This window comes from Agelaius tricolor, unplaced genomic scaffold (genome assembly GCF_023055355.1).
Source record: "Agelaius tricolor isolate 1412-34295 unplaced genomic scaffold, bAgeTri1.0.p SCAF_5, whole genome shotgun sequence".
NCBI classification, from domain to species: Eukaryota; Metazoa; Chordata; class Aves; order Passeriformes; family Icteridae; genus Agelaius; species Agelaius tricolor.
Genome location: NW_027269265.1, coordinates 51,878,524 through 51,890,654, shown reverse-complemented (window position 1 = coordinate 51,890,654; position 12,131 = coordinate 51,878,524). Strand labels below are relative to the sequence as shown.

At 39.9% G+C, this 12,131-nt stretch overlaps 1 protein-coding gene across 4 annotated transcripts in view; it reads left to right on the top strand.

Annotated features, from left to right (window-relative positions):
* The window catches only part of DENND5A (DENN domain containing 5A), a 62,877-nt gene that overhangs the window by 9,278 nt on the left and 41,468 nt on the right, over positions 1-12,131 (top strand). For 2 of the 4 annotated variants that reach the window (XM_071427947.1, XM_071427949.1), the window contains exons 2-4: positions 9,603-9,674; positions 10,274-10,383; positions 10,876-11,536. In XM_071427947.1, the coding sequence (XP_071284048.1) occupies positions 9,603-9,674; positions 10,274-10,383; positions 10,876-11,536 (843 nt within the window). The remainder of the gene's footprint in view (positions 1-9,602; positions 9,675-10,273; positions 10,384-10,875; positions 11,537-12,131) is intronic. The other 2 variants (XM_071427948.1, XM_071427950.1) reach the window with 1 other exon arrangement.

The window sequence follows — 12,131 nt, the reverse complement described above, 5'->3', positions numbered from 1 at the left end:
TCTTCCTGTATTACGTACAAAAGAGCACAAAAAGAAAAGCTATAGGAAAAATAATCTTTAGGTCGTTTTTAAAGATAGAAGCTGAGGACTATTTTAAAAGCTGCTTTAGATTCTTGGTTTCTTCTGCCACTACCCTGTCCTGCCACTTCCTTGTCCCACCTCTTCCCGCCTTCCTTGCAGCAGGAGCAGAACAATAAAAACAAAAGCTTTTGGTTTCCTGACCTTACAATCTCAGAATGCAGATGGCCTCAGCTGTTTTTCTGTGGTGCTTTAAATTCATTGTTGCAGCATTTGAAATGATTCCCGGCTGTGTGTGGCAGCATGTTTTGTTATCAACTAGATCAATGCTGGGACTTAAATGATGAATGGGTATCTATTAACTCCTAGATTTTCATTTGCCATGAAGGGCTTGGAAGAATTTACCTATCAAAGGAATAAACGATTATTTGTATCAGGCAGAGTTTGCACTGAATTTCCAGTTAGCAAAATGACCTATTTTTAAAATTTATTTCATTTCTCAGTGAGTTTATTTGTGTTATGATTTTTGAAACATTACTTTTCCTGAATTTTGGAAAGCAAAAAAATGGGAAAACAACAGACCTTTAACAGTCAACAGATTAGGGTTAACTCTCTTTTTTTGTCTTTCTCACCTTTTTAAAGTCTGCAGGAGAAGGAATTTTATTGCCAGTTGAATGTTCAAAGGAGTATGTTCTGCTTGGATTGGGATAAGGGGTTGTTACAAACAAGTGTGGGTTCCCTAGATGACAAACAGGAATAAAACAATCAGAGCCTTTTATGACTGGTTATGTTCTTTGTCTTTTCCCTCCTCCCTCTAAAGCAAGTCCTTCAGCTTTCCCAGAGGAAGGATGGCACTCCATCCACCCACATTTCACTTGCCCTGGGATCCATACCTGTGTGTTTGTAGCTCATATTCTCACCTTTGTTTCAGAAAGGCAGGCAGTGAAGTTGCTTTGCCTTCAAGGTTTTCTGTCAGGGAAAGTGGAACAGTAACTTTTATAATGAAGGTTTTAGAGGAAGTCCCAGCTGTGAAAATCAGATGTGTCACAAATCCAGTGGGATGGAGGCTGCTACAGACAGTGGCTGAAACACCTGATTCCAGTTGCTCCAACAGCCGTGCTGCAGTGAAGTGAAAGTGACCCTGAAGGTTTTTCTCATGGATAATTTAACCTGCTTTAAAAAGTGTTCAAGTCCCAGTTCCAGTATCAAATTAAGTGGTCTAATTCAGCCTGTGCTTTGCCAGGTGGTCTTGCCAATGGGGGCAGGGGGATAGGGAGTGTGGGACAGAGGGTTTGTGTGTTTCAGGATAAAAGGGAAGAATTCTTCTTTGTGTATATCTGAGCAAGAGGTTTGCTGGAGAAGGGAGTCCTCTCTAATGAGAAATACGTGCAGCTCTGTTTAAGGAGGAGGAACTGGAAGGAAGGAAGTCATAATCTGAAAGCATTTGTCTATTGATGGAGTGGCTCTTTGCTTACAGACTTGGCAGCTGCAGCTTTTCTTGAATCATGGTTTTTATTCCAAGAATTCTTGTATAATGAATTTCTTACCTTAGTCTGCCAGACTTTGAATGTTTATTTCCTGCATTTTAGAGAGGTGATTTTTTTTCCTCTAGTTACATATGGTTTAATATTTGTTGAAGAAGGAATCAGAGAATTTTTCTGTTTGAAAAGTAAACCTTGGCTAATTCTTACTGTGTTAATAGCTCTCTGTGTATTATTGAAAGGATTTTTCTTTAGTGTTTATAATAGGGTGTCCTGAAAAATCAGAATGGTGGTGTTCTCCAGAAGGCGTGGCCTAGGGTTTTTTCTTTTCTTTTTTTGTTTCTTGTATGTTTTTGAAAGGCTAGATTGAATCAACAGATTTCCATCTCATTTCACATCTATTATGGTATTATGGTTCAGGCCATATAATTGAATTACTTGTTTGATGATCCCAGTTTTCTCTTAAGACTTGAAAATAGAATATTTCACCATTTTTGTTGGCAAGTTCGAATAGGGCAAGTCTTATTTTTAACCAAACTCTTTTGCCTTCAGTTTTAAGAGACTGATTCTTGGCTTGACGGTCTTTGCATCCCTTCCTGCATGTTAAGCACCTGTATTTGCTTTCTCAGTGTAGCCAGGCCAGGTGCTGGTCATGTGTCAGTCTGAGAATCAAGAAGTCCTCAGATCTCTGTGTATGTACCATCTCTTTCCCCCAGTGCCTCCCTCTCCCCAGGTTGCCTTTATTTACTCCATACTTTCTTCTTTTCTAGATTGTGGATTCCAGAAGTGTGTGCACTCTGTTTTGCCAGTCAGCTATTTTTATTTAGACTTGGACCATGAATTTTGGAGCTGAAGTAATTTTATGTTTGATAAACATAATTATTTACTGTAGTATCTGTAGCCTTATTTTGTGTACTGAGGATGTTTGCTGGCAGAACTGGGAATCCTATTGCTGTTTATGCTGCTGGTTTTGGATTCACCTCATTCTAAGTGTTACTTTTATCTTTGGATCTAAGGCAAATTGTATCTTTGGAAACCTTTTTCTTTTCATTAGGTGCTTTGACAGGTATGGTTTTGCTCTTAAAACATTCTCACCCGAAACGCAAGAATGAGAAAAGACATTTTGAAAATAATCTATGATGGCCTTTTCACTGAAGTATGGCTTTGTGCTTTGTAGCATTTTTAAATTTGAAGCAGGGTAGAATTAGGCTGTTCTGTGAATGGTGTTTGTAGCTTAGTTGCTGTTCAAATCCCCTTGTTGTGTGACTTTTGCCTTGCAGCCCTCAGTTGTTGAAACCTCTGCTCTTTGTCTGTCAGCTGGGTCTCCAGTCTCCAGTCCCCCGCCCTGCAGAGCTGGGAGGGTTCCCACCATTACCAGATCCTTTGAGCTGTGCTGCAGAAAGTGCAGAGCTAGAGGGTGTGGCTGTAGGGTCTGTAGGGTCCTGTCAAAGCTAAATCCATTTTCTCTGGATTCTCTGTGATGAGTAGTACAGGAAAGCTGCCCTAAGTGTATGGCTCATAGTTTCTGTTGCTGGTACAAATTCTCATTGTTCTTATTCATTTGTTAATTACAGCAATATGACTGTTTCATGTTGAAGCTGTTTTATATTTAGTTCAAGACATTCATTTTAGTGACAGCAGAAATTGATAGAGTCTCTGTATGCTAAAAGATTCCAGTAAGTGTCTTTATGTGGAAAATATAAAGTTAATGTTTTAATTGCATGCTATCTAAGAATTTTTTATTTGAAGATGTCATGTATACAATAAATGTACACTGAGACAGAATGAATTGAATTAATAGCAGGCTGTATCACAGGAATTTTAAAGAAAGAAGCTGCCTGGCTGGGTGGAAGCAGCAAACCACTTAATCAGAACCAGCCAAGCTTTCTGGATCTTTGTTCTATAATTATTTTGAGCAGATGAGTGGACTCAGTGAACAAACAAAGGTGGCAGTACTAATGATGCCTTGAAATCAGTATTACCACCACCATTTAGTTTGTTTTTGGGGCACTTTTTCTGGTAACTAAGGTAACCTCTTCTGACTTGCTCTCTGTTGTCATAGAGGGAAAATTGAGCTGGTCTACGTCTGAGATAGCTGTTCAAAGATGTTTTTCCTAGCTGAGATGCAGGGAGAAGTTCCTGTACAGTTCTTAGTCTTGCATAAGTTTTAGAGTTGTAGCACTGCAGTCACCTTCTAAATATTAAAGCCAAATGGTAAATTGACAGCATTTTCAAAAGGCCATGACTCAGTTTTAAAAAGGCTTTATTTGCAAAGCATCCTTGGCTTTTTTTTTTGAACAAGTTTTCCCTTTCTCATTAAGGACAACTTAAGGCACTGTTCTATTATGTAATGGAAACTTTTCATGGCAATGCAGGATTTACAGAGAAGAACGATTTGAGATATTGAAGACAAAAAATGCAGGGTTAAAAACATTCTTACATAGAAGCAAGCTAGTCAGCAGGGAAATTTGAATTGTTAGAATCATGTACAAGTTTTCTTGGAAATTTGCATTAGAGATTTGTAAGCAATGCATGTGGAAACATGTCACATCTATGCAAGGTCATAAGTAGGTGAATCTGCAAGTTGTGTAACCTAACCATTTTTCTTATTACTTTATTGGGAAGACCCTTGTTCCCCCCCTTTCTTTTCCTGAAGAGGAATACAGAAGGCAGTGAATCATATTTTTCTCTGGGTAAATCAGCAAAGAGCTAAAATTAGACCTTCAGAGTTCATTCTTTTTATTCCCGCTCAAAGCTGTGGAAAGCTTGGTAGATGGCATTTGCAGGTTTTGAATTGAATGTTTTAATTTTAGTTTATGGAACTCTTTTTTTTCCTTGTTATAATCTTACAAAAACGTCATATCCATTGATATGGATAGCTTCCTGCAGATTGATGCATGACACTTGGAAAGAAATGCTTCCTGCCTAGGTTGGAGACTCCATCACTTGCTAAGTCCTAATTCTCATCAGACCAAGACACATACACTGCTGTCCACTGCTCACAGGTGGAGCAGCAAGAGAAGTAACACAGGTAAGAAGGGGGAGAAAAAGAACTGAGAGCCAGGGAGGTTTCCAGCATACCCTGCAAATCTCTGTGGTGATGTGGCTCATGTTCAGTGTTAGGTGACTCAGGAAGGGACTGATAAAATTAGGTGTACTTGTTAGCTCAGCGTAGGATACTTGCAGTGCATGCATTAGCTGCTCTAATGTGCTGGTAATTGCAAAGTCCAAATTACAGATATGTAGGCCAGCATAATTTCAGGTGGTGTAAATGAAGTTGGAACTGAAAGCCCATCATGGTTCCATACATTGCAAACAGTATTAGGTGGCTGTTGGAGCAGTGGTGTGAGCTGCCATGCAGCAGTGAAAAGGGGAGCTGGATTGTTTGAGCTGGATCTTCCAAATAAATGTAATGTGTTTCAACTCTCTGGTCATCCTGAGCAGGTTTGTAGTTTGCTTTATGCACACAATTCAGTCCCTCAGGTTCAGTTTACTGAAAAGAAGTGAGATGGAGGTGTTGGAGAATTACCTGCCTCTGATGTGGGATTTAATCCTCTTGGTGCTGAGTGTCCCCCTCTGTGGTCTGAGCCTGCTCTCAGCTGAGCTCTGCCTGCCCAGGAAGAGCCAGGCCAAGCCTGCAGCCTTGGCCATCCCTCAGCTAAGGAGATTTCCTCAGAGGCTGTGTCTAGCTGGTGACTTCCCTTTTGATAAGCAAGCTGACTCCAATAGCTCAAGTCTTTCATGCATGTCTTCTCAAATTACACGGTGGTGTGGTTTAAGGCAGCCCCGCACAGCCTCTCGCTCCCCTCCTGTGGAATGGGTGAGCGAATCAGAAGTCTGAAAGTGGGAAAACTCTCAGGTCAGGGTAAAAACAGCTTAATAGGTAAAGCAAAAGAGGAATTATTCACCACCACCCCTGGGCAGGCAGGTGCTCAGCCATCTCCAGGGCAGCAGGGATCTATCATGTTTAATGGGGAGGGTTGGTAAAGCGTGAAAAATGGGAGAGGAAGCAAAGAGCATTACCAGAGCTGGGTGATGGTTGCTGGTGTTGAAAAATCTATTTATTATGTGGCATGGCAGGAGCCAGCAGGTATTGAGCTGGGCCTCAGGAGGAGGGCTGGCTTCAGGAGCTAGCAGGTATTAGAACTTCAGCTCACCAGTTTCACTGCCTCTGTGTCTGTGGTTTACTTTCTGCTTCCCTCCTGTTCTGGGGAATCACCATGAGCTAATTAAGCTGTTTGTGTGGCTGAACTGGATTAGTGAAATGTTCATCTTTGTTAACCATTTCTTTATTCTCTATTTGTTTATTTTTAATCCATGTTTTTTCACTGATCCTATTTTGAGTGGGATGACACAGGGAGCAGGTTTTTTTCCAATTACAAAGAAATTCTGAGATGCTCTGTTTCACTGTCATTCCCCTGCTGGGTGCAGTGCCAGGGCTGCACTAAACTGGTGCTTATACATTTGTACTGTGCCTGGTGAAATTCTATTTCTCTATGCTTTCATGATATTGTTTACATTGCAAAATGCAGTGGGATTCTTACTGTTTTGAAGGTTTGATGTTGGCCTGAAACTTCCTGAAGTATTGCTGGGTGTTTATGGATTTTGTATGTTGTTTGACATTTCTTGACAAATAATCTTATAGTTGTAGCTGTTTGATCATTGATTCTGATTTAAGTCCAAGGTAGTTGCAACTTTGCAGTGTGTGGGACATTTTGCATCTTGATTTTTGTAGAGCTTTTCCTCTGATATAACAAACACCTGAGTGACAAATGTGTATGTGAAGAACATCAATGGTGTTTGAAAGACCTCTTTAGTCTTCAGCAGGCAATACTGTGTTCCATTAAAAACCTCCAAAGTTTTCCTTTTGCATGGAACGTGTATAACAGAAAGAAATTATTTTTAGATAAATAATTTCTAAGGACCTCTTTACTATAACTTGGATAAGGAAAGTACTTTCTAGCCATTTCTTCTAAGGGAGAGAAACCTTGTGAAAAACATGATGTGAGGATAGCACTCCTTTGGTAGTTGTTAAGTGTGGGGACTTGCTCTCTAGCTCAACTTATGGGATACATCATATCTTTATCAGTTTATTTCCTCTTGTGCCTTCATTTCCTTAGTTGTAGAATACAACTGTCCATTTCTTCTGGTGGGTTGGTCTCTTGCATTTGCTAAAATTGCTCTTCACTCTTTTTATCAAAGTCATTTCAATTATTCCTGAATAAATCCACTAACTGAAGGAAACCAAGATTAGCTCAGTTGGTTAGAGCATGGTGCTAATAACATGAAGGCTGTGGCTTGATTCCTGTTACTTAAGAATTGGACTCAGTGATCCTTGTGGGTCCCTTCCAGCTCAGAATATCCTTTTAATTCTGTCACTCTGTAATTCACACAGAGACAGATCTCAAAACCTTGAGTTATTTTTGCTGCTGGAGAGGTGCTGCAGTTGGATCTTTGCTGTACCAGGGTGTCTCTGTTTGAGGCTGATCATAAATGTAGAAATTCAGGGTCAATTGCTTTTTGCCTCTGGATGTAAGTCAGTATTGTTTGTGGATTTTCCCCCTCCCCACTGCTGATGGCTGTCTAGTGACAACCACTAGAGAAGAGGGAAGGGGGAGCCCAGGAAAAGGAAATAGTGGTGCTCAGGTTCCCTTTACTTGTAATGGCCAGAAAATAGAGTGTCCAGTGTCCTGGAGTTGGACAGATCACCTGGGCTGAACTTTCCAACATCGCTGAGCTGTCCCTTGACGTTCCCTGCCTTGTTTGAACCAGTATCTTTGGGAGCCAGCATGGTCCAGTAGTTTGTGGTATTTCAAGCATGAAGGCTCTCCCAAAAGAGCTGGCTGGGGATGGGAGACTGTGCTGCTCTGGAAGGGGAGAGGAGCATCCTACAGAGCTGGCAGCAGTATTCCAGCAGGGCAGCCTGGAGAGCAGAGGGAGGGGAGAGCAGGGTGCTGCTGTGTCTGTGCAACAGCTGAGTGCCTTGATGGATGGCAGCAAGGCCTGACAGGGCTCCTTATGTTTCTGTCTGAATCAGGACTCAGTGGTTTCCAGAAATCAATTTTAGTCCTTTCATTAAATTACAGACAGACTCCAGCTCTAAAAAATTTAAGAGTGTGTTGGTGAGAATGTCTCTTGGGAGGAGATGGTGCAAGGCTTCTTTAAATAGGTAAATATCCATTCAGTGTTTGTTAGGGTTTGGGATTTTTCTTAATCATAAGGAACCGGCAGCATCATGTATTTTGCAGTGTTACTACTCTTAATGAAAAGGTTTTCAAATCACAGATCTTCCTTTTTAATTTCAAATGTATAGCCTTGCACAAGGGTGAACTCAGTGATTGTGCTGTGTGGTTTCCAAGTTCGGGAGAAAATTTGGCCTTCGTGTATTTTCTCTCCTCTACGTATGTGGAAGATAAAAAAAAGCCAGCCAAGGAACAAAACAGCTTAGTACATGTCTGAGGTTTTTCCTCAATTATCTAAAAGTTGACATTACATCATCTGCACAGATGTAAATATAGAAAACAGTAGGTGTGTTAAATCTCCTGACATACTTTTAAAAGCTTTTTACAGAGGACTGACTTCACTTGAGTGGATGTTTGTGTCAGTAGAGATGTGGCATTATGTCCATTTTTCTTTCTGGGAGACTGAAAGTTTCTTTAAATGCTTATTTTCATCTTTTATGGTTGTGTTAGCTGCGGAAATGCTGTTATCTTTTCTGTCTTTAGCTCTACTCTTTCATAAGGTGGTTATATTTCAGTGAAGTTGTGTCCTGGTTATTCCTAACTATTCCTCTTTCTACTTGTTTCAGATTTTCCCACATATGCATTTTTTTTTCTTTCTGAAGAATGATATTATTGAATGATATGGTTGAACAGATTAATAAATAATGTAGCTGTGTGGTTTTGTATGAAAATTAGCTGAGCTGTTGATTTTTCAGACAAATAATGAAAGCAATGCCTCCTTCAATTTCAGTGCTAAAACCCAGAGAATTAGCAAAATAGGTGTGAATATTTTGGGTATTGTGAGACCTGTCCTAGGTCCTGATTCAGGGTAAGTTCCCTGTCTGAGATAATATTTAGACTTCAAGAAAATCCTCAGTTACCAGGCTTCTCAGCTGTCAAAGGACTCGTTAAGCATTCACTGGAAATTCTCTTTGGTGTAATGCGTTTGTTAGGTTCAGTATTGTGCAGAGACAGTGCTGCAAGATCTCTGTCTATGGCTACTTAGTGCAAGTAAGTGTTGTGCCAAATAAAGATTCTCACTTGGCTTTGAAATTGAACTTTAAATATTACTCTAGACGTCCAAAACAAACCCAACCAATTCTGAAATCAATTTCTATTGCCTTGTAATTGCTGCATGTAAGAAAACAAGAGAGGAGTTGGAGTGTGTTTTCTCTTTTGCAGGTGTTGCTGAAATAGTTCCATTTATTTAAAGCATATGATTTCATGCAATTGTGCCTGATTGTTAGTGCAGCTGTCAACAGCTGCATGCTTATTTAGCTAATTGCATTCTAGTAATATAGCTAAGCTTATTTTAAGATACACAGTTGTACATTTTTGTTTTTTTAAAGCAACTGCTCACACTCAGACTATTTACTGCAGAAAGTTCTGTGCTATCACAATGAGCTGTCATTGCTCTAGAGGAAATTTAAGAGCTTCTACACAAGACTTTCAGCCAATCTAATCTATGGATAGCACCTGTGGAAAGCTGGACCATGCCACTTAAATTCATACACTTCTAAAGGCCTTGAAATGGTCTTGTCCTTGGGGTCAGTTTCATCATCTGCTCTTTGGAAATATTTTGTAGTTAAAAATGTGACACTTTAGTTTCACAAGCAGCTTGTTCCTACTGCATCAGTGTTCAGGTTGTGTGTACAGGAACAGTGAGCTTCTCTTACATACTGATCATCTCCTTCTAGAAATTTGTAGGTAAAATGAGAAATTTGTATAAGTTGTATTTGTAGAAAAAGCATATTAGGGAAGTAGACTGTCCTGCATGCTAATTCCGGATATTTGTATGTTTTTTACTGGTGTGTGTCAGCGACGTGATCATGATCAACAGTATGAAATGTATAATGCAGTGTTGTTTTTATTTGTTATATAGCTTTATGCCAGTATATACAGGCCTCTAAAACCCGAGATGGTGGCAGCCGTTTCATTTCAAGTGCAACAGAAGGTAAAGGAAAAAGTGTGGGGCAAAAAAAAAGCACTTTGTTCATCTGATGCTCTATCTTCATGGACATTTATGTGGTTCTTGACCTTCTAACCTTCTAGACTCTTCCTTCACAGCTAACTTCTTGCAATAGATGGTGGTTATCTTTTTTCCTGAGCCTTGAAAATGAAATTAAGAGATCTCATGATGTCACTTGTATGTCTATCTAAAAGTTGCATCATCTTTGCATTTTGTCTATTTGTGCTTTTCTTCAGTAACAACATTGCACTGAAACTGAAGCCTTCGTTGTGTTTTAACAAGAATCTGAAATATCTGAAGAGTGGCTTAGAGAATTGCTGTCATGACCACAATCTCAAGATTGCCACACTTAAGGAAAAGCACAGATACTCAGCAACACAGAAGTGTTACAAAGCTAATCCTTGCTAATATCTGCAGTCTGACTATATGCTAACCAACTGTCTGCATTTTCTGTTTCTCTTAAAAGGAATGTGTCCTTAATTCACTTACCCTCGAGTCTACCTGCTGATGTCCTGCTTTTTGGCCTTGTTTTTGCTCAAAAAGGGAATGAAATATTTACTTGTGTGTTTTTCTTTCATCTGCAGGGGAAAACTTTGAACAGACTCCGTTAAGACGCACATTTAAATCCAAAGTTCTTGCTCGCTATCCTGAGAATGTTGAATGGAACCCTTTTGACCAGGATGCAGTGGGAATGGTCAGTATCACTTCATGGGTTTTGGGTTAATTTTTTTGTTACATTCTAGAGAATTAGTAGAGAAATAAATTAGCCTGCAATCAATGAATCTTTTTTTCTGCATGATTTTTCCATTTAATATAATGTGGTGTATCTTAATTTAGATAAAATATTTTCTCTGTCAGGTTTCTGGTCTTGGTGACCAGAAAAGTACTTTCCTTTATGTGGGTTTGAATTTTATTATTTTATTCATAAAAAAATATGAGGCTGGTAACAAAATAGTAATAAGTTTCAATAGAAATTGCATGCAGGCCTTTGGATAAATTCCTTTTGTTTTTCTGATTTAGACCCATATCACTGTATTGTGCAGAAATGTAACACTTAATAGAATTTAAAGTGAAATGCGATGGCAGCATGTGGATTTTAAATCCCATTTTCACCAATGCTTCTGCAGGCAGGGGGAGAGAAAAGTGTTTTTTAATGGATATTGTCTCCCCTTCCCCTTTTTTGTAGCTGTGTATGCCTAAAGGGCTTGCTTTCAAGACACAAGCAGATTCCAGAGAACCTCAGTTCCACTCCTTCATTATTACCCGTGAAGATGGCTCGCGGACATTTGGATTTTCCCTCACGTTTTTTGAGGAAGTCACTAGCAAACAGATCTGCAGTGCAATGCAGACCCTGTATCATATGCACAATGCTGAGTATGACATTCTTCACAGCCCTCCCACCAATGACAAGGAGAGCTGCAGCAGCACTGGGGACCTCAATGGCACCTCTGTCTCAAAGCTACAGAGATTTAACTCCTATGACATCAGCAGAGACACTCTCTATGTCTCCAAGTGCATTTGTCTGATTACTCCAATGTCTTTCATGAAAGCTTGTAAGAAAGTTCTAGAACAGCTTCACCAAGCAGTGACTTCACCTCAGCCACCGCCGCTACCTTTAGAAAGCTACATCTACAATATTCTCTATGAGGTTCCTCTTCCTCCAGCAGGAAGGTCATTGAAGTTTTCAGGTGTTTATGGACCAATTATCTGCCAGAGGCCAAGCACCAATGAACTACCATTGTTTGATTTTCCTGTTAAAGAAGTTTTTGAATTGCTTGGAGTAGAAAATGTGGTTCAACTCTTTACCTGTGCCCTTTTGGAGTTTCAGATACTGCTTTATTCACAGCGTGAGTACTTGGGTTTTGTTTTCTTATCTTGTATTGGCACAAGATCTTGCTGTGTCTTGAATGCTAAAAGCACCACAAACAGCAGAATAGCTGCATTAAAGTGGCATGAGCATGCTGTTGCAGTCTGACTGATCTGTCTGCAGGTCTTCAGGTAAAGAAAAGCACTGTAAGGAGAGTGTTGCATTGGCTCCTGCTGTTAGACACCTAAACTTAAAACTGGCTTTTCACATAATCTCCTCTATTTGTGGTTTGGCTGACCCCTTTATTATTGGCTCTGGAACTGTGCTACTGGATAGAGCAGTTTGCCTTTCCGTGTTCCTGTCTAGCTGCTCAGCTGAATTCCCTGCTATCTCTGCAGAGCTAGCCATGCATTCTGAAACAATACACAGTCAATTATGTATACCTTTGGTTCTGAAGAAGAGTTAATCATGCAAATACAGTTTTCTCTTGGAGTACCCAAAGTCACATTTTAGTTTTTACTTTGAAAGATAAGTTCTGACTGAGCTCAAATCCCAAATCTCCATGAAGGCCTTGAAACAGTTACAGCTCTGAAGGCACAGAGCTGAAGCTTGCTTTGAAGAGGATGGGCAGCAAC